Source organism: Oncorhynchus kisutch, linkage group LG6, assembly GCF_002021735.2.
Source record: "Oncorhynchus kisutch isolate 150728-3 linkage group LG6, Okis_V2, whole genome shotgun sequence".
NCBI lineage: Eukaryota > Metazoa > Chordata > Actinopteri > Salmoniformes > Salmonidae > Oncorhynchus > Oncorhynchus kisutch.
The window spans coordinates 35,069,877-35,093,413 of NC_034179.2; the positions used below are offsets into that span (position 1 = coordinate 35,069,877).

The 23,537-nt window shown below is 43.9% G+C and overlaps 1 protein-coding gene across 3 annotated transcripts in view; it reads left to right on the forward strand.

Moving 5' to 3' along the window:
- Positions 1 to 23,537, forward strand: part of LOC109892746 (cytospin-B) — a 165,013-nt gene that overhangs the window by 56,184 nt on the left and 85,292 nt on the right. The window contains exon 1 of one of the 3 annotated variants that reach the window (XM_020485497.2): positions 18,576 to 18,957. The exons of the other annotated variants lie outside the window; for them this stretch is intronic. Coding sequence (XP_020341086.1) covers positions 18,918 to 18,957 — 40 coding nt within the window. The 5' untranslated portion in view covers positions 18,576 to 18,917. Of the gene's footprint in view, positions 1 to 18,575; positions 18,958 to 23,537 lie in introns of those variants that run through there. 3 annotated transcript variants of the gene reach the window in all.

The window sequence follows — 23,537 nt, forward strand, 5'->3', positions numbered from 1 at the left end:
AAGCACCATTGGCAGCTATTACATCCTCGAGCCTTCTTGTGTATGACACTACAAGCTTGGCACACCTGTATTTGGGGAGTTTCTCCCGATCTTCTCTGCAGATCCTCTCAAGCTCTGTCAGGTTGGAAGGAGAGTGTTGCTGCACAGCTATTTTCAGGTGTCTCCAGAGATGTTCGATCAGGTTGAAGTCCGGGCTCTGGCTGGGCCACTCAAGGACATTCAGAGACTTGTCCCGAAGCCAGTCCTGCATTGTCTTGGCTGTGTGCTTAGGGTCGTTGTCCTGTTTGAAGGTGAACCTTCGCCCCAGTCTGGTTCTGAGCGCCCTGGAGCAGGTTTTCATCAAGGATCTCTGTACTTTGCGGCGTTCATCTTTCCCTCGATCCTGACTAGTCTCCCATTCCCTGCCGCTGAAAAACATCACCACAGCATGATGCTGCCACCACCATGCTTTACCGTAGGGATGGTGCCAGGTTTCCTCCAAATGTGTCGCTTGTCATTCAGGCCAAAGAGTTCAATCTTAGTTTCATCAGACCAGAGAATGTTGTTTCTCATGGTCTGAGAGTCCTTTAGGTGCCTTTTGGCAAACTCCAAGCGGGCTGTCATGTGCATTTTTACTGAGGAGTGGCTTCCGTCTGGCCACTCTACCATAAAAGCCTGATTGGTGGAGTGCTGCAGAGTTGGTGGTCCTTCTGGAAGGTTCTCCCATTTCCACAGGAGAACTCTGGAGCTCTGTCAGAGTGACCATCGGGTTCTTGGTCACCTCCCTGACCAAGGCCCTTCTCCCCTGATTGCTCAGTTTGGCTGGGAAGAGCCTTGGTGGTTCCACTGTGTTCTTCAATGCTGCAGACATTTTTGGTGTCCTTCCCCAGATCTGTGCCTCGACACTTTTCTGTCTCAGAGCTCTACAGACAATTCCTTCGACCTCATGGCTTGGTTTTTGCTCTGACATGCACTGTCAATTGTGGGACCTTATATAGACAGGTGTGTGCCTTTCCAAATCATGTCCAATCAATTGAATTTACCACAGGTTGACTCCAATCAAGTTGTAGAAACATCTCAATGATGATCAATGGAAACAGGATGCACCGGAGCTCAATTTTGAGTTTCATAGAAAAGGGTATGGATACTTATGTAAATAAGGTGTTTCTGTTTTTGTATTACATTTGCAAAAATGTCTAAAAACCTGTTTTCAGTTTGTAGTTATGGGGTATTGTGTGTAGATTGATGAGGGAAAGCATGTATTTAATACATTTAGAGTAAGGCAAGAACGTAACAAAATGTGGAAAAAATCAAGGGTTCTGAATACTTTCTGAAATGCACTGTATATGTACATTCATGCTACACACATATCACAACTGCTGCAACCACTCTTATTATTACACTGCACAATTTAAACACTACCCTCCAATCCCCCCTTCCCCAAAACACGTGTAAATATTGGACTATAAATTGTGTGTTATTCTTATGCTAAAAGTTTTATTCTATTCTACTGAGCCATTTACTTTATGTTCATAAAGTAAATGGCAGTTAACCCACTGTTCCTAGGCCGTCATTGAAAATAAGAATTTGTTCTTAACTGACTTGCCTAGTTAAATAATATTCTTATATATTTTTTTATTTCTTATTGTTGTTGCATTGTCCAGAAGGAACCTGCAATAAGCATTTCGTTGGACGTTGTATACCATGTGTATCCTGTACATATGACTAATAAAACATTCAAATTGAAACACGCACACACAATCACACGTCCCTTTTACTTCCTCTTTCTTTGTTATCCATATGAAACAATATTCCACCTGAAAAGAAAATGTAAACTCTGGGTCCTTCCGACAAAAAGTAACTGAATTGACAAGTATTAATCAATGTTATTCTATCAAATATTGTAGTTTACTTTTTGTATGCTGAGTCGTCTGTCTGTGTGAAATAATCACACACACTGCATTTACATATCAGAGAGGGTAATGGTGTTTTTCCAATAATCAGTTCAGAAGCACACTTCACTCCTTCTTGTAGTCCCTGTTGATGATTTCATTTTGCTCTGTGATGTACAACCAGGGAGACATCGGGTACAACTTCCCTTGATGGCCACTAGAGGGCCATAGATCATCACTCTGATTTTTCTGAAAAGGCTCAAGTTCTACAATACAAGCAATAAAGAACTTTCCCTGAAATCCCCTCTTTATTTCCATATCTGTTCAGTGTCTAGCTGGCCTGTTGGGATGCAGGTGGTAGTCTGAGTAGTCTCCTATTGTTTCTGGGTCCAAACCTGACACAGTGAGTGGACATTATCGTTGTCTGTCCCTGTAACGACCTCTGAATAGTTCTCTGAACTGTGGCCATTTGTTCTGCCACGATACAGAAAATATGAGGACTTATTTTCCAATAGGATAGGTCGGCGCTTATTGAAAGGGAAAGAATGATCATCATTGTTCTCCTTAGAGAGGTGTGTGTGTGTGTGTGTGTGTGTGTGTGTGTGTGTGTGTGTGTGTGTGTGTGTGTGTGTGTGTGTGTGTGTGTGTGTGTGTGTGTGTGTGTGTGTGTGTGTGTGTGTGTGTGTGTGAAGCGTGTGCACACGTACAGTATGTGTCTTTGTGTGTACGTTAGTGCAGCAAGCGTGAATGTGTTGGGTTGTTGTTAGTGAGTTACAAACTCAGATGTTTAGTGTTAGGGACTGTCAGTCAGGGGTCCGAACATGGGTGAGCATGAGGCCATCTTACAAAAGAACACCCAGAACATGTGTTTGACTGAGTTGACTGTGTTGGACTCAATAACCCCAATAACATCCTTAGCAAATGAACCCAGGGCTCTGTCATTGTGACAGCATAATACTGTAACTGTATCACACTTTCGCCCACTGGACACATGCCGTACACATTAATCATTAAGATAGATCTCTCAATTACAGCAGTCATTCATTATAGGCTATATCTTCTAAATATTTTGACTAGTTTACTGTTTAATGTCATTTAGATTTGCCGTAAATTTATATTAGATTCAACTATACTTTATAGTCTGTTTTACACTGAAATTTGAATTGCATTATATGTTCCATGTCACATAAGTATTTAATGCATTACACAATTAAGGCTCTTGTAATGATTTTCTGAGCATGTGAATAATAAACTAGACCCTTAGCTGTTGTATAAACCCTGTCTGGGTTTTGACTGAACTGAGCATAAGGGCTTCTTAGGATAATTAAAAAGTGAAGTGTTTGATTGTTTATGGTGTCCCAGTGTGAAGTATGTTGTTGCTGCTGCGTCATAGGACGATCCTTCCTTTATACAGCCTGCTGTTGTTTAGTCGCTTGCTTGTATGTCTGTCTCTGATATGTTTACTACTTATTTTGCTTGACTGGCTGTTAATTTCAACAGAAAACAAGTGTGTCTATTTCTGTGTGTGTGTGTGTGTGTGTGTGTGTGTGTTTGGTTTTACTATCATTGTGGGGGTCAGAAGTACTCACAAGGATAGTAAAACAAGGAAAATTGGACAAGTAAGGGGACATTTCACCGGTCCCCACAAGGAAAAAGTATATTTTAAGGTTAGGGTTAGGTTAGGGGTTAGGGAAAATAGGATTTAATTGTTTGGTCCCCACAAGGATAGTAAAACAAACGTGTGTGTGTGTGTGTGTTGTACCTACCTTTCACGTGTTGATGTGACGGGCCAGGTAGGGCATAATTGAACTATGGGAACAATATTTAGTCTCACATAGAGAGCAGTAGTAACGGCATCTTTTTGTAGGCATTAACTCCCCCATTGTCATGGTTCCACCTGTCACCAGAGGGCGGCAGAGACCGTCCTATAGACATTAACGACACTCAGGTGTGTCCAAACCACTCAGCCATTCTAGGTTTCCTTTTGATCACTGCTCCTGAGAACCGCCTTAACCTAGGGTCCCCCTGGCTAGTGCTACATAACCCACTATTATCCTGGTCCACCGACTAGACTGGGGTATGAACTGCCAGACTAAATGTCTAGGACCCCCACCAAGAGCCTCGCCATGTTCCCTGGCATACATTGACGACCAAGACTTTTCCGCTCTGCCTCCCGAGGACTTCGACCTCCGGGAGGCCTTCAGTAAGAGGCAATCCGCTACCCTCCCTCCTCATCGTCCATACGATGCACCATAGAACTCCTACCTGGTGCCCCCCTTCCCATGGGGAAGCAGTCATGACAATTATATCCGGGAGTCGCTGGAGGCAGGTTTAATTTGCTCCTCTTCGTCCCCAGCTGGTACAGGCTTCTTCTTTGTGGAGAAGAAGGATGGAGGTATGCGTCCCTGCATCGATTACAGAGGGCTGAACAGGATTACGATTAAGAATCGTTACCCTCTACCCCTGATGTCCGCCGCCTTGGAGTTGGCCCATGGGGCCCAATTCTTCACCAAACTGGACCTCCGCAACACTTACAATCTGGTGAGAATCAAAGAGGGAGATGAATGGAAGACTGCCTTTAACAGCCCGAGTGGCCACTATGAGTATTTAGTCATGCCCTTCGGATTATCGAACTCACCGGCAGTCTTCCAAGCATTAGTCAATGACACGCTTAGGGATATGTTGAATCGGTTCGTCTTTGTTTACCTTCTCCAAGACCCTTCTGGAACACATCCTACACGTCTGACAAGTCCTGAGGCGCATCCTGCAGAGTCAACTATACATCAAGATAGAGAAGTGTGAGTTCCATGCATCCCAAGTTTCTTTCCTGGGCCACATTATCTTTACTGCTAGCATCCAAATGGACCCCATAAAAGTGAGAGCGGTCATCGACTGGCCCCGTACCGCCTCACTCAAACAAGTCCAGCGGTACCTCGGGTTTGCCAATTTTTACAGGCTTTTTATATACGCAACTTTGGTGTGGTGGCAGCGCCTCTCACGGCCCAGAAAAGTTTTTGCTGGATCCCAAGGCTGACAGGACATTCGGGAAGCTCAAGAGATGTTTCACCTCCGGACCCATCCTCGTCCATCCTGATCCCACCCATCCCTTCGTGGTAGAGGTGGACGCCTCAGACACCGGGGCAGGGGCGTACCTTTCACAGCAGAACAAGGGATACAAGAATCTGCACCCATGTGCCTTTCTCTCCAAGCGGATCTCGCCAGCGGAACACAATTACGATGTAGGCAACCAGGAGCTCTTGGCAGGTAAGTGGGCGACATTGTGTGGAGACACTGGTTGGAGGGGGAACTTCATCCTTTCGTGATTTGGAGGACCATAACAACTTGGTCTCCATTTAAGAAGCCAAGAGGTTAAACGCTCACCAGGTTAGGCGGGCTCAGTTCTTTAACAGGTTCAACTTCACACTAGCCTATTGCCCGGGATCCAAGAATCAGAAAGCAGACGCCTTGTCCCATCAACACGATGTCTCTAACAAGGAGAGGGACTACAAGCTCATCATCCCCAGCTTCCGCATTGTGGCCCCCGTGATATGGAGTATTGAGACCACGGTCCGACAAGCCTAGACCCGAGAACCTGACCCCAGCGGGGTCTCACTAACAGATTTTATGTTCCGTGATCAGCCCGTTCCCGAGTACTACAATGGGAACACTCCTCTAAATTAGGGGTCTGGAGTTAATCGGACAGTGGAGTTCCTGAGGTTGAAATTCTGGTTACCCAACATGATTGAGGATGTGAGATCCTTCGTTACGGCCTGCTCCACCTGGGCCCTGAGCAAGTCCTCACAACAGCGACCAGTTGGGCTGCTCCAACCTCTGCCAATCCCCAGCCAGCTCTGGTCCCTCCTGTCCATATACTTTATCACAGGCTTACCCCCATCCCAAAGGGCATACCTCGATCCTTACCTAAGTTGCCCTCAGTAAATCTCACTCCACGCTACATAGGACCATTCAAGATCCTGAGTCGCATCAACCTGGTGACCTATCGCCTCCAGCTTCCCAGGCCTATGAGAGTCTGTCCATACTTCCATGTCTCCCGTCTCAAGCTGGTAAGGACCAGTCCCTTCTCCCCCCACACCTGCCCCTCCGCCCCCTTGACTTCTTGATGGTCGCCCGGCCTATACTAATCTGTTGGAGGCTCGTCGGGTCTAAGGCACCCTGCAGTACCTGGTGGACTGGGAGGGCTACGGCCCGAGGAGTGGGCGTGGGTGCCTGCCAGGAACATCCTGGATCCAGGACTTGTTCGGGACTACAACCAACTATGTGGTGGTCGCCCTGGCTCCGCAGCTGGAGCCGCTCCTAGAAGGGGGGTACGGTCATAGTTCCTCCTGTCACCAGAGGGCAGCAGAGACCGCCCTAGAAATATTAATGACACTCAGGTGTGTCCAATTTACTCTTTATGATTTCCCTGTTAAAAAATAGGTGTGTTTTCTGTTGTCCTTTGCAGAAGCTGGAATTGTTTACCATGTGTGTTCGTTTCCTGAGTGAGTTTTTGAGACTTAGTGTTTGTTGTTTTTCAAGTGTACTGTGATCCTGCGGCTACTGTTTCTCAGTAAAGTATTGTGTTTATCCTTAACCACTGATTCCTCGTCTGGTCTCTTCTCTGCACCTGGGTCCAACCTCACCACGTCACAGCCAAGGCTTGTTGGCCAAAGCCTATGGGGAAATTAATGGGGTTTTTGGAGGGTTTTGGGTAAATCCGACAATAAGTTATATGTTAAACACAGGCTTAGGAGATTTTACATGTTTTGTTCTATGAGATAATATTCCATCAGCTAACATCTCGTTTTGTGAATTTTTAAGAATTTATGTAATCAAAACAAGCACAAGCACATAAAGGCCTCATAATTCATGAAGGTCATGTTAACTGACTGATATTGTCTCATAGAACAAAATGTATATGACCTTATTTTTGGCGTTTATCCCAAAACACCATGCTTTCCCAATTAACTTACTCTATTGGAATGGCTGAACGAACCAGAGGTAACTAATTTCCAGATTTGGACTACAAGCTGGTGAGCTCTATTGTGGAAGAACGCTGTGCTATTTCATGTGTTTGGCAGCATTGTGTGTGAATACCACAATGTAGGGTGGAGCAGGATCTGATCACACTAGACCTACTTTAACTGGCTTTGACTTACTGAATGGCTGACTGCAGCTTGCCTGTGCTCTAGCTGTTCCTACTGTGTGTACAATACACGATGGAAGTATTCAGACCTCTTCACTTTTTCTACATTTAGTTACGTTACAGCCACATTCTAAAATGGATTAAATAACTCATTTTCCTCATCAATCTACACACAATACCTCATAATGACAAAGTGAAAACAGGTTTTTAGAGATGTATTCGGACCCTTTGCTATGACACTCGAAATTGAGCTCAGATGCATCCTGTTTCCATTGATCATCCTTGATGTTTCTACAACTTGATTGGAGTCCACCTGTTGTAAATTCAATTGATTGGACATGATTTGGAAAAGCACACACCTGTCTATATAAGGTCCCACAGTTGACATTGCATGAAAAAACCAAGCCATAAGGTCGAAGGAATTGTCCGTGGAGCTCCGATACGGGGTTGTTTCGAGCCACAGATCTGGGGAAGGGTACCAAAAAATGTCTGCAGCATTGAAGTTCCCTAAGAACACAGTGGCCTCCATCATTCATAAATGGAAGAAGTTTGGAACCACCAAGACTCTTCCTAGAACTGTCCATCGGGCCAAACTGGGCAGTCGAGGGAGAAGGGCCTTTGAACCGAATGGTCACTCTGACAGAGCTCCAGAGTTCCTCTGTGGAAGAGAACCTTCCAGAAAGACAACCATCTCTGCAGTACTCCACCAATCAGGCTTTTATGGTAGAGTGGCCAGACGGAAGCCACTCCTCAGTAAAAGGCACATGACAGCCCGCTTGAAGTTTGCCAAAAGGCACCTAAAGGACTCTCAGACCATGAGAAACAACATTCTCTGGTCTGATGAAACTAAGAATGAACTCTTTGGTCTGAATGCCAAGCGTTGCGTCTGGAGGAAACCTGTCACCATCCCTACGATGAAGCATGGTGGTGGCAGCATCATGCTGTGGTGATGTTTTTCAGCGGCAGGGAATGGGATGCTAGTCAGGATCGAGGGAAAGATGAACAGAGAAAAGTACAGAGTTTCTTGATGAAAACCTGCTCCAAAGCGCTCAGGACCTCAGACTGGGGCGAAGGTTCACCTTCCAACAGAACAATGACCCTAACCACACAGCCAAGGTTCACCTTCCAACAGGACATCGACCCTAAGCACACAGCCAAGACAATGCAGGAGTGGCTTCAGGACAAGTCTCTGAATGTCCTTGAGTGGCCCAGCCAGAGCCTGGACTTGAACACGATCGAATATCTGTGGAGATACCTGAGAATAGCTGTGCAGCGAGGCTCCCCATCCAACCTGACAGAGCTTGAGAGGATCTGCAGAGGAGAATGGGAGAAACTCCACAAATACAGGTGTGCCAAAGGTACTGAGTGAAGGGTCTGAATACTTATGTAAATGTGATATTTATTTTTTATATACATTTTCAAACATTTCTAAAACCCAGTTTTGCTTTGTCGTTATGGGGTTATAGGGAGGGAAAAACAATCTCATCCATTTTAGAATAAGGCTGTCTTGTAACAAAATGTGGAAATTGTCAAGGGGTCTGAATACTTTCCGAATGCATTGTACATACAGGTTTGAGACAGAGGTAATGATGAATTCCATCAGGCTACACTCGCCTCATTGTCTGATATATTACATCCTGTGTTAAAAGTATTTTAATGGTTTTCCAAATACCTGGACATATGACCAAGGACATTCCATGTTTCTGCAAGTGGAGTAATTCCATGTTAAGAGAATGATGCTGAGACTCTTCACATTTTGCTGAGATTTTTCCCTTTAAAATGTGTGCCAAACAATAACCAATGATTGCCAAGTTAAACAAACCATACAACTCTATGCACAATAATTCCCACTGGAGATTTTACAAAAACACATTTACTTGAATAACAGTGCAGATGCAAAGTTTGTTAACAGAATTATGTCACAAACAGCACAAACGGTCATATGTTTGTGAGGAATAGCTTTATCCAACAAACCTCTGGTTATCTTTAAATTGACATGTCAGCCAAAGACAAATATTAGGCCTACAATTAGGTATTGGACGGACATACAGTACCAGTCGAAAGTTTTACTATTTTCTACATTGTAGAATAATAGTGAAGAGATCAAATCTATGAAATTACACATATGAAATCATGTAGTATCCAAAAATGTGTTAAACAAATGAAAATATATTTTAGATTCTTCAAAGTAGCCACCTTTGCCTTGATGACCGCTTTGCACAGTCTTGGCATTCCCTTAACCAGCTTCACCTGGAATGCTTTTCCAACAGTCTTGAAGAGTTCCCACATATGCTGAGCACTTATTTCCTTCACTCTGCTGTCCAACTCTTCCCAAACCATCTCAATTGGGTTGAGGTCGGGTGATTGTGGAGGCCAGGTCATTGTCCTGTGGAAAAACAAATGATAGTTCCACTAAGCGCAAACCAGATGGGATGGCATATCGCTGCAGAATGCTGTGGTAGCCATGCTGGTTAAGTGTGCCTTGAATTCTAAATAAATCACTGGCAGTGTCACCAGCAAAGCACCATCACACTTCCTCCTCCATGCTTCACGGTGGGAACCACACATGCGGAGATCATCCGTTCACCTACTCTGCTTCTCACAAAGACACGGCGGTTGGAACCAAAAGTCTCAAATTTGAACTCATCAGACCAAGGGACAGATTTCCACCAGTCTAATGTCCATTGCTTGTGTTTCTTGGCCCAAGCAAGTCTCTTCTTATTGGTGTCCTTTAGTAGTGGTTTCTTTGCAGCAATTCAACCATGAGGACCTGATTCACGCAGTCTCCTATGAACAGTTGATGTTGAGATGTATCTGTTATTTGAACCCTGTGAAGCATTTATTTGGGCTGCAATTTCTGAGGCTGGTAACGCTAATGAACTTTTCCTGTGCAGCAGAGGTAACTCTGGGTCTTCCTTTCCTGTGGCAGTCCCATTGAGTGCCAGTTTCATCATAGCGCTTGATGGTTTTTGCGACTGCACTTGAAGAAACTTTAAACGTTTTTGAAATGTTCCAGATTGACTGACCTTCATGTCTTAATGCAATGATGGACTGTTGTTTCTCTTTGTTTATTTGAGCTGTTCTTGCCATAATATGGACTTGGTCTGTTACCAAATAGGGCTTGGTCTTTTACCAAATAGGGCTATCTTCTGTATACCACCCTTACCTTGTCATCACACAACTGATTGGCTCAAACGCATTAAGAAGGAAATAAATTCCACAAATTAACTTTTAATTTAAATATATTCCAGGTGACTACCTCATGAAGCTAGTTGAGAGAATGTCAAGAGTGTGCAGAGCTGTCATCAAGGCAAATGGTGGCTACTTTGAAGAATCTCACAAAATATATTTTGATTTGTTTAACACTTTTTTGGTTATCACATGATTCCATACTGTATGTATTCTTTCAAAGTGTTGATGTCTTCACTATTATTCTACAATGTGTAAAATAGTTTTTTTAAATAAAGAAAAACCTTTTGAATGAGTAGGTGTGTCCAAACTTTTGACTGGTTCTGTAGATTTGTGTATAGTAACCATATTGTTCATAGCGTATCCCTTGTAAAATCCCTCTGGGGTAGCAGACTAGCAGTGTTTGTTTATTCAAAGCCCATCCACACAGTGTTTGGGGGTTGTGTTTTGGGTAGATTGCTAATTCACATCTCTCTTTATGGCTGTTGATTAGAGTCTTAACAAATAGATTTTTAGTTTGACAAAGGGCTCCTGGGAGCTGAGTGAGACTGTGAAACCAGGCACCAAGTGTGGCGCAGAATAACTTTCTCAAGCTCTCACACAATTAAACCCAGATTGGCTTTAAATGTATCAAGAGGCTTTAATGAAAGAAGTTTGTTTTTCAAGGTTTTCACACTGCAGGATACAAATTAGATTATTATACTTTGTGCCTGCATAATGATTTCATCAGGCAACTTCCTAAATAATTCCTTGCTCTTCAGCCATGTTATGGGACCAGATTTTGTATATATTTTTTTTAATTTATTTTTTTTTCAATTAAAAAAAAACACACAAAAAAAAACACTTGATTGTAAAGCACTCTGCATCTCAAGGAGGAGGGCACAGAGTCCACTTATCCTTGTTTTTTTTTATTTGACCTTTATTTAACTAGGAAAGTCAGTTAAGAACAATTTAGTATTTTCAATGACGGCCTAGGAACAGTGGGTTAACTGCCTTGTTCAGGGACAGGATGACATATTGTTACATTGTCAGCTCAGGGATTCGATCTTGCAACCTTTTGGTTACTAGTCCAACGCTCTAACCACTAGGGTACTTGCCGCCCCTATTTGCCGACCCTTGATTGCAAACTGTAACAATTTATTCCCTCAGCTAAAGATGTTGAAGTCAAAATAAGCTAAGTTGGCCTTTATATCCAATCAAAATCATAAAAGAGACAGATGGACATGTCTCCACAGGGATTTCATGTTTGAAATGTTCTATCTGCCTCCTCCACACAAGTAAGTGCAGGTAGCCTAGATGTTAGAGCGGTGGGCCAGTAACCAAAAGCTTGCTGGATTGAATCCTCAAGTTGACAAGGTAAACATCTGACGTTCTGCACCCTGGTAACCCACTGTTCCCCTGGACTCTGTGGATGTCGATTAAGGCAGCCCCTGGCACCTGATTGATTCAGAGGGTTTGGGTTAAATGTGGGAGACACATTTCAGGTTTTGTTTTTTTTCACCTTAATTTAACCAGGTAGGCCAGTTGAGAACATGTTCTCATTTACAACTGTGACCTGGCAAATATAAAGCAAAGCAGTGCGACAAAAACAACAACATAGAGTTACACATGGGATAAACAAACGTACAATCAATAACACAATAGAAAACTCTATGTACAGTGTGTGCACACACTGTACACACACTGTTTCAACACCTTGATTTATTAGTTTGTGTCAGAACACCTAACATACATTACTATCACCTGACTAGCTAAGGCAGAATGTTAGGCTACATTATTGTGAGGTGGTGATAAATAGAATTTCCATCCTGTCCTTGAGGCAATTAAAAAATGTACTTGATGTCTCTGCTTATTTAGTAAATGTATGTAATTTTGTTGCGATCATCAAGACAGTGTTCCCTAGAAACCGTGACTCCACTTCCTGGTGTCCCTATCTGTCTGCTCCTAAGACCCAGCCAGAGCCTGTTTCAAATACCACAGCACTTAAAGGGCAAATCCGGCACTGTTAACATGTGTGTTGTTTTATGAAGTATTTAGTAGTGTCCTACACAGTTTTAGGGTAATTTTATGATTTCATGTCCATTGACTGTTTAGTGATGAGCAAAGTGATTCCTGAGCAAAGTGATGATCCCTGAGATGACTTATTAAATGAATTATGAACAGTCGTTTTTTTGCTATCTATATAGCCTGTTTTCTATATATATTTTTCTGTTGCTCAGGTTTTCTTCGTCTAATAACATCTGTAAATATTTTAAATAGACGCACAAGAACCTATGGAATGATATTTCTAGTCAGCTTACTCCAATATTTTTGATGTTGTTCAAGGCTCAAACTCCCATGATTCAGTTTGGCAAAACCAGTTGCGGATGCAGCCATTGCGCGCTTTCCAAATAGCCTATATTTTTGTAGTGAATTACTTGTAACTTTCATACTTTTTGTTAGTTCCAATAGGCCTATGGTGTTTTTGGATGGATGGTTGCTTAGGCTGTATTTTGATTTTTGAAGACTTTATTTCAGATGCAGCTAGCATTGCTGTTACCATCAAAGATATTGCAGGCTTCAATCATGATAAACTAGGATTCCGTAGTGATTTGCCTGTACATTTCATAATGAATGTTGTTCTTACAGGCCTAGCGTTACATGTTGTTTGGACTGTTTTTTAAAGACAGTTGCAAATACTATTATTTCAGATATAGCAGTCGAGCTAGATAGCATGCTAGCTAACCAGCATCATACGCCGTAATTTATGGTTAACGTCTATTTAAAAAATATATATAAATGTTTAGTGTAATGCATTTGATTGGTGACAATAGCTAGGTTTCCATCCAATTGGCGACAGATTCGCATGCAAATATTCCTGCATTTTCAACTCTACCAATAGTTTTGTCACAAATTGTTGCGTTATATGGTCTTGGCATGTGCGCTCAACCATTGCAAATGGGTAGGCTAGTCTACATGGAGATTATTATGGATAATATTTTTATTTGTCAAACATCGATCATCATATCACCAGAATACGAACCTCGATATTTATAGGAAAGGAACATCAAGATCACCGTGCAGTTTCACCATCCTGTGAAGTTCATAATGTATTTATCCGTAGCCTTATAAACGGAATGGTTTCCTGAGTCGTAGTGGGAGGACCACACACCATATCATAGTGTGAACCAAAACTTCCTGTTTCCATCACAGCTGTCGTTTACTTGCATAAACGTATGATTACAACCCATAGTAATATGAAATGAACTCATGACATAAGCTTCATGGTAACTTGCTAGCCAACTAAGTTAACTGCAGGCTAACGTTAGTATACCTCAGAGAGGCTTAATGGCGGAGCATTGCACCATGGGAATAGTAGTATACTGTAGTCCAGGGAAATGAAAAGCTTAAATGCAGTATGACTTAAAATGCTACAACATCAACATGTATCATATCTTACAGTAGTGCATATATACTAATAGCACAATAACTGGTTATTAAGTGGTAGAATTGTCGAGAGAGAGAGACGTCAGACAAGGGGTCACAGCCACGTCCAGATGACTTATTTAAGCACTTCATCAATATTTAAATGAAGCCTTCCTTCACTGTGAGAGTAGGGAATCCCTAGTGGAGCACCAGAAGGAGAGGAGGAGATAAAGAGAAGCAGTTTTTACTCTATAAATAACACCTTTATCATCAGCCCTAATGGGGTGAAGTGATGTGTACTACTAGCTACTTCATGGATGGGTCCTTCCTTTACCGCAGACCTGTTCTGATTTAGACACTGTGCTGTGCTCACATTGAATGGATGCAGAGGACTGTGGGCAGTTTGAACTTTTAAGGTCTTGTAGTGTGTCACTGTTCAAAGGGACAGTTGTACTCAATCATTTTATAGCCTTTTCCAGTGTCAGTGTCTTGGCTTAAAGAGACACTAGATATTTGAAATTGCCTCTGTGGATCAATATCAGTTAAGCCAAAACAAATATCTCTGCTGTATTAATAGCAAGAATACAAGTCCGCAGCTGTAACTGGTGGCTTGACAGTGTTCATACTGACCATCTAAAGGGCAAAGAAGATCCCATTGTGATGAGTGATTCAGCCCAGACCCTCAGGCTGAAGGCCCTCTGGGCCTGTCTGAAACACACTGTGTACCGGTCATTAGGAGGTCAATATGAATCATCAGATCCAACTAAGGTTATGAGGCCTTCACACCTGCTGCCTCGTTTACTGCACACTGTCCACTTCCATTTCATTAAGAACCCACTGAGAGATGTTTCACTTGCTGTAAACATCATTCACATACTGACTAGCTAGCATAGTTGACTAGCTGTTATAATTGGGCACCCACTCAACAACATATCTTTGTCTCAGTAATAGATTAATGAGTGCTGTTATAGTTTCAAGTTTCGCTGTATCTATGAGGCGAAGGCCTGTCAGGCATGTCATATTTCTCCCTTCATGGTGTAGTTAAGCCCAGCCTGTCTCTCAGCCAGATGAATACTGCAGCCTCTGTCAGTGACTGATGGGGAACAGGCACCCACAGGTTTCTCACCATGTGTTGCCTCTCCAGAAGTATTATAATATGTACTTCATTCATCAGCCCAGAAACCTTATCATTTAGACATTACCACAAGTCATTGTGACTGATTTGAGAAACCTAATAAGGGGTTCTGGTCTGTCCTCATGCCTAGCGAGCGAGCGAGGCTTCCCTGAGTGTGTGATGAATGATGTGAGTTATCCCTCTGACTGACTGTCACAGTGAAGGATGGAGAGAAGGAGGAAGAGGACGAGGGGAGGAGAGGGTTGCAGAGCAGCTGGTGGACGTGCCCAGACACCAGACTGGAGCTGCGTCTCAACTGGTTCCCTATTCCCCATAGAGTGCACTATTTTGGATCAGGGCCCTGGTAAAAAGAAAAGTAGCGCATTATATAGTAAATAGGGTGCCATTTCGGACACACTCTGGGACCCTGGAGGCCTGTGGAGAGGCCTGAAACATGTGGCCCTGAGGGGGCATTGTATGTCTTTGTCGCCCACCTCAGACTGGGGCACAGTCACTCTCTCTATCCCCTTCTCATCGCTGTCATATGAATTAATCAAACGTGCCTCAATACCACTGGGACTCCTCAGTTCTCTCTAGCCTCCATAAGCATTCTACCATGACAGACACACACACACTCAGAACAGACTCAGAGCAGTGGTAATGATGCTCGTCATGAGAAATCACGACTCCACACCCACTCAATATATTCGGGTGGGGCTTTAAAAGAGAAGGATTAACGTGCAAACAGTCTATTTAGGCAAAATATTTAGATATTTCTCATCTGATATAAGGTTTGTACACAAACACACCTGTTGTTGGTCTGTTTACTGAACTACATACAACATGCATCCATGTCATGAGAAGACTGTGTCCCAAGCAACCCCCAAAGACTCTGTGTTGGTTTACCTGGTGTGGTTCTGCAGTGATTGACTCAGACAGAAGGAGAAAGGATCATTGGAGAACACTAGAGAAGGAGGAGGAAGAGGCAACACAGTAGCATCTCTGAGTTTAAAAAGTCTATACCCATAATTCGATTTTTTTTTTAAATATTGCAGCAGATATCAGAGACTTGTAAAGGAAAGAGAGAAATGAACACACTCACACATAGTGACAGAGAGGGAGACACACTTAAAGATGGAAAGATAGAGGTTCCCTTCAAGCTGGGTCACTCAATAAGGGACCAATCCAACCGGAGATGACACATCAGTTCACTCCCAACTTCATTTCTCCTACTGTGGCTTTTACCAGCATTAATATTTCAGACACATACATTGTGAATGAGAATGAACCCACTGCCCCTCCCTCTCCTCACACAACCCTCCCTCCGTTTTCAGACACACCCCTCCTGCAGGGAGAATGGCGCCCCCCAGTAATGCAGAGTCCTGCTATGAAAACACTGCTAGTGTGTGTGTGCACATGCATGTTTGTGTGAGAGAAGGAGAGAGTGTGTGAGGATGTCTGTGTGCATGTATATGTGTGTTTAGAGTTTGCCAAAAGGGTTGGAACCAAAATTATTTTCCAGTCGTTCTGACCAGCAAAATAAAGTTCAAAACCAGATCATTCCTTTTTTTTGCAGAGTGGCACCAGAATGAAAATAAAAACATGTCTTACCTTTTTGTAGTTAATGAATCCCATGTGAAACGTGATAACTATAGTCTCCTTAACTAGCATTGAAAAGGTCTTCTCTGAATCACGCTTGTAATTTTAATAGATTACTAGACCATGCTTTCGAGGGGGAGAGGCAGTTCGCCTACACAACCACACACCAGGGTTTCCATTAGCCGGAAGGGCTAATTGCTGGCTTTTGGGCAATAAAAAAAATGAAAAGATGACAAGTAAAATCGTCCAGGAAAGGCTTTCTATCATAGCCTACACCCCGAATTCACACTTCAGAACCATTCTCACACTCCTTGCGCGCACATACGCCTGCTGCTGAGGAGAGAGAGAGAGAGAAGAACAAACACTATTGTAAATACAACCCATATTTATGTTTATTTGTTTTCCCTTTTGTACTATAACTATTTGCATATCATTATAACACTTTACATAGCCATGATATAACATTTGAAATGTGTCTTTTGTTTATCTATTTAACTTGCTTTGGCAATGTAAACATATGTTTCCCGTGCCAATTGTTATTATTGTAAGCCTAATTATGAATTCGAAACCAGTTCTTTAAATATGCTAATTAGGTTCCAACTGTAATACTGTGTTTAATATAATAGGCTGCTTATATTTTCCCTATAAACAATGGCTTCTTACTTTTGATATTAAACTTAACCTTTATTTATCTAGGCAAGTCAGTTAGGAACAAATTCTTATTTACAATGACGGCCTACACTGGCCAAACCCAGACGACGCTGGGCCAATTGTGCCTGTGTCCCTGTGGGACTCCCAACCACGGCCGGTTGTGATACAGCCTGGATTCGAACAAAGGTGTCTGTAGTGAAGCCTCTTGCACTAAGATGCAGTGCCTTAGTACGATGCACCACTCGGGAGCCCATAAAGAATTGGATGTCATTGTTGAAGCATGCTTCTCTTCCTTCGTATACACTACCATTCAAAGGTTTGGGGTCACTTAGAAATGTCCTTGTTTTTTTTTAAGAAAAGCTAATTTTTTGTCCATTGAAATAACATCAAATTGATCAGAAATACAGTGTAGACATTTTTAATGTTATAAATGACTATTGTAGCTGGAAACGGCTACAATAGCAATTAAACTGGCCTTCTTTAGACTAGTTGAGTATCTGGAGCATCAGCATTTGTGGATTAGATTACAGGCTCAAAATGGCCAGAAACAAATAATTTTCTTCTGAAACTTGTCAGTCTAATCTTGTTCTGAGAAATGAAGGCTATTCTATGTGAGAAATTTCCAAGAAACTGAATATCTCGTTTAACTCTGTGTACTACTCCCTTCACAGAACAGAGTGAACTGGTTCTAAACAGAATAGAAAGAGGAGTGGGAGACCCCGGTGCACAACTGAGCAAAGGGACAAGTACATTAGAGTATCTAGTTTGAGAAACAGACGCCTCACAAGTCCTCAACTGGCAGCTTCATTAAATAGTACTCGCAAAACACCAGTCTCAAGGTCACAGTGAAGAGGCGACTGATGCATTTTGTGCGCTAATCTCTGACAACTGAACCGTGAGGTGAACAATTATTGTTTTAGGAAAGTACTTTTTTTTTATTTATAAATTGGCGATAAAGTTTTGCATATGCTACACATCGAAACACAAGACATTGTGCTTTGTAATTTGTTATAGGCTATTTAAGGATATGTAAATGTGGCTCATTTGGCCAACATCCCTCGTTTATTGATGGCGCTGGCTGTGCCAGGTTGGATCTGAATGCATATGGATGTCCCATGTAACCAGTTCCCATGCTTTTAAAATGAAGGTTCTGTTGTGGAACTTTTCCTCAGATGTTCAATTCTGTTCCCTAAACCGGTTCCAACCCCTGGTTTGCCAGAGCTCCAGTTAGTTCGTGATCTTGCTCTCTGTCGGACAGATGAAGTCAGGAGAGTTCACATGAAAGGGAAGAGAAGAGAGAGCTCTGATGTCAGCCTCTGCCAACAAGACAAATCATCCTTTTCCTCCCCCTCTTTCCTTCCTCTCGTCCTCCTCCATCAGTCTCTCTCTTTCATCATACTGTACAGTGATATTTACTTTGTGGAGGTACAATACACTGTGTTAAAAGCAGCAGTCATGTATGCTCTGTTGTGAGAGTGAAAAACAGCTCTGCAAGTCTGTGAGACTGAGGGAAGGAGGAGGAGGGCCGGTCTGTGTGCGTGTGTGTAGCCGTGGAAGCCACTCCCCCTCTGTGCTGATTCCAGCCGTCACTGGGCTAATGAAGCCCACACGGCTCTGCCTGCCAGCCAGTGTGTCGCTGCAATGTCACCAGTCTGAATGACACATACACACATACACGTACACACACTCAAGCAGCGGGACAGCCTGCTTCCACTCACTCTGCCTCAGGAAGAGCTGGAGAGAAGAGCGAGAGAGAGAGGGAGAAAGGAAGGAGGGAATATTATTTTTGTCTCCTGTATGTTTTTGTATCTCTACCGGTGTATCGGACTTAGACGTTGCTACATACTGTTAGATAGAGAGCTTCTCTGAGCAGAGCCGGCCTCCCCCGCTGCCGGGGTTCTTGGATTAGTCCGTCCTGGTGGGGAGAGCTGCCGACCGGACCAGCATGGGGAACCAGGCGGGAAGACTGGAGGAGTCCGAGTCAGGTCTGCTACCTTACCATACCGTACTGTATCGTATGCCAGCTTAGCACTGTTTACTCACCACTCCAACAGCAATACTCATTCACTTCATCAGCCTATCTCCCCCCCCCCCCCCACCCCCCTCTCTCTCTCTCTATCTAGTCTCTCCCCCACCACCCTGTCTCTCTGACTCTGTGCTCTGTTGATGTGGGAGGAAAACAAAGCCATGCGTTGCCAAATAACCTAGTTATGAATCTGATCTCAGGCCGTGTCAGTAAATCCCATTTAAAATATTCATTGTCAGACATATGGAGCTGTACCTAGACTTAGTGCCAGTGGCCCTGAACGTTGCCTGAAGCTGCATACGTGAGTGTACTTGATGGTTTGTACTGTAGGTTTACTCTGCCCTTCTTCTCTTTTCTTCTCTTATTGCTCAAATGCTTCAAATAAGGATATTATTTGACTAGTAGCGTGTTAGTTTGCATGTGTGTGTGTGTATGTCTTGTGTATATTTGTGTATGTGTGATTGGTTCACTGTGAAAAGTGCTGAGTGTGTTTTATCTTCCAGCAGCTTCCTCTCTGTCAGAGGCAGGGAATCAGCCCGAGGAGATGGTATCGCTGTCCCATGTACTCTCTCTCTCTCTCTCTCTCTCTCTCTCTCTCTCTCTCTCTCTCTAGACTGCTTAACACATTTCCATTTCAAAGTCTCTTTTAACTTCATTCAGCAGCCTTTAACTTCACATTAGTCAGAGAAACCACTGGTATCTCACTCTCATCTCTATTTTCTCTCTCATCAACAAATGGCCCTTTCAGGTTGTTTCTTACCTCTGTCCTATCAACGAACAGCATATCTGCATTGTCAGCTCCCGTCTGTGGGCTCAGTGGCTCCTAGTGTAAAGTAACTGATACAGAGGTGTGTGTGTGTGCCATTCATCTTTGTGTGTGTTTGTAGGAGTGTGTGTGGGAGCACCTCCGTATGTAGCCAGATCTCTTTCCAACCCAGCCAAAGGGGCCTGTTCAGTGTTCTAGTGTGGGCAGCTAGTGAAGTCGCTGTAGCCAAGCAGCCAATAGAGAAAAGCCAGGCAGCCAGTGAGGCCACAGCCCACACTACACAGTGTAGCGGTTATCAGCTAGTGAGTGTTAAGTCGTGTCATTTCGGAGCGGTAGTGTGTGTGGTGTGAGATAGCGCGGCAGGCTCTGATTCAGAAGGCTTCAGTAGGGAGCTGCTGCATGCCAGCAGGAGAGATTAGACTCTTGGTTCCTGTCACACAAATTTCTCTACTCGACTGCTTGCGAATAGGACACTCATAACATTTCATAACATATTGTTATTACTGTAGATCTAAATTGGCCCCATTTAGGGTGAAGAACACTTCAGACATGACTCGTCTGTACTGAACACACACTCACAGTGAGGTGAGGTGTCCTAATGTCACCTTCTCAGGGTGACTTGTCCTCTAGAACAGCTGGAAATAAACCCATCATCCTCATGGCGTGATCCAGCTATGCTGTCACTTCCTGCTGTGTGCCTGACACAGTGTGTTTGTGTGACTGCACGTGCATGTGTTCCAGTTCATATGAAGCTAAACATCTGTCATCTGTCAAGTATTTTTATTACATTCGGTACACACACACACACAGTCTGTTTGATCCCAGAAAGCCCTGTATTATAATTTGATGAGCTCTACTATAATGTTAATCAATCATGCTATTATTATTCTCATACCTCCACTGCCCCATCCAATCAAACATGCCTCCACATAGTTAATGACAATTGATCACGAAATGGGCAGATTTTTCTTCATGGACTGTAGGCTAATCTCTTGATGTATAGAAAGAAGTCTGCAGAGGAGAGGATAAATCGATCCATGAGAGAGGGATTTGATCAAGGACACAGAGGATTTTAATCTATTTCTCATCAGGGCTGCTTCCTATACTGGTGTTTACTAACACCTAGGATAATGCAGTCCACATTAACACGATTGCTCCCAAATAAAGGCCTAGCAATAATCCTTATGATGTTTACTCCTTGTGAGTCTATTCTAGGCCTCGTTAATGTAAAATAATTTTGTGACTTTGGTTTAAAAAGGGCATTATAAATACATTTAATTTATTGATGTTTTAGCCTCAATTTGGCAGGTAGACTGTGAGAGCCTCTGTCTGGCCAGCTGTGGTATGTCTCAGATAGTATCTGGTAGAGTAGAATAACACAGCTGTTATGTGTAAGGTACGGAAGCAGACGTCGGAAAAGGAGGGAGCTCTGATTAACACTGTCTGTGATTAACACTGTCTGTTATCTCTGAGTGGAAGGATGAGATGGTTTTAAGTCATCTGGCCAGTACAGTCTGCGATAGTAGCGATACTGCTGTTTGTTTCTAAACCGCTACCAGTGTGGTTCACTGTCTTGTTTTTGCATGTTTATAGTTGATTATCTTGTCTGTATGCTGCACAAAAGACTTTCCTTATTAGAAGATAAAAATAACCTTTTCTAAAATTATATAACCACCACCCTTCTTCTGACTGGGCGAGTCAGTTGTCCAGCGCTCTATTACACACTGGAAGAGTGGCCCAGTGCCCACACTCAGCAGATACTGTGATGATGACCTTATCAGTTAAATATTATGGCTGAACAGAACAGTGGGTCTATTTTCAGATCCGATTCCATGCAGTCCAGAGCTGTCTGGAAGCAGAATAAAAAACACGGCCCGTGGCGACTGGCAAGATGTTTGTCCAGTGAGGTGAGAGGGGGAGTCAGAGAGAAAGAGGGGAGAGAGAAAGAGAGAGGGAGGGCGAGACAGAGATACAGGGAGGGTTGGAGCATTTATAATGCTCAAAAAAGGAAAGTGAGCTTTCACGGTCCTGTGGGATCCTCGCCCATGCAGCATAGCCGGGATGTTTGGAGGTAGTGGTAGTGCAGGAAAAGCTGCTAAAATGTTGAGAAAGCAGAGAAGCGTTTGATAGTACCAGGGTGTTTTTATGTGATACCAATGCAGTAATAACAGTGGTCACTGGAACAACATGACTGTTTGTAGTCTTTGCTCACTCTTGAGCATCAGAAGTGTCTGTGAAGGAGAGCAATAGGATAGGATAGTCTACTACACACGGTGCTGGAGAGGCCCACAGGAAAAGATTCCTCAACCAAAACAACACTACATAACCAAGCTAATCAGACTGTGATAACACAGACTTTTGTTTCTCAGGAATTGCAGTGTGTCTACAGAGAAAGTACATTTTTCATTGTTCTGATAAATGTCTGTTCCTGATCTGACACTTTCACATTAGTAGACTTATCACATTTACTGTAGTATGATCTTCAGTCATGTCACGCCCTGATCTTAGAGACCCGTTTTATTTCCCTATTTGGTTAGGTCAGGGTGTGATGTGGGGAGGGCATTCTATGTTTTCTGTTTCTGTATGGTTCTCAATCAGGGACAGCTGTCTATCGTTGTCTCTGATTAGAAATCATACTTAGGCAGCCTGTTTTGCCACCTAAGTGGTGGGTAGTTGTCTGTGTTAGTGGCCTGTATAGCCCTAGTCAGCTTCACGTTCGTTTTTGGTGTTTCTTGTTTTGGTGGCGACATTCTTAATAAAGGATAATGTACGCTCACCACGCTGCACCTTGGTCCGGTCATTTCCCTGACGACGTTCGTGACAGAACTACCCACCACCAAAGGACCAAGCAGCGTGGCCTGGAGGAGCAGGGATACTGGGCCCGGGAGAAGAGGGAGTGGAGGACCTCATGGACATGGGAAGAGGTTATGGCAGGGGATAAGACCCTGCCATGGAAACAGGCGGAAACAGCAAGGGAGGAACGGCAGTGATACCAGGAGTCACGGCAACGAGGCAAGCACGAGAGGCAGCTCCAAAAAAAAATTGTGGGGGGCACACGGGGAGTGTGGCAGAGTCAGGGTTCAGACCTGAGCCAACTCCTCATGCTTACCGTAGGTGGTACTGGTCAGGCACCGTGTTATGCGGTGGAGCGCACGGTGTCTCCAGTGCGTGTTCACAGCCCGGTGCGCTACATTCCAGCTCCCCGCATCGGCCGGGCGAGAGTGGGCATCCAGCCAGGACGGATGGTGCCGGCTCAGCGCATCTGGCCGCCTAGGATATCTCTACCGCCCAGGATATCCTGCGCCGGCTCTGTGCACTGTGTCTCCGGTGCATCTGCACAGCCCAGTGCGTCTTGTGCCAGCGCCCCATTTGCCGGGTGAAAATAACCATCCAGCCAGGACGGGTTGTGCCGGCTCTACGCTCGAGACTACGCTCACCCATCCACGGCCCAGAGTATCCGGTGCCTACTCCAAGAACCAAGCCTCCAGTATGTCTCCCCAGCCTGGTGAGTGCTGTGCCTGCTCCCAGAACCAGGCCTACTGTATGTCTCCCCAGCCTGGTAAGCCCTGTGGTAGCTCCACGCACCAGGCTGCCCATACGTCTCCTCACTCCAGTGATGATCCATGGCACGAAACCTCCAGTGATGATCCATGGCCCAAAGCCTCCAGGGATGATCCATGGCCTGAAGCCATGACAAGTCATAATACGGTGTGTGTTTAAGCATGTGTGTGTGTTGGTGGGGTGGTATGCGAGCCGTGTACACGTGCCTGTGC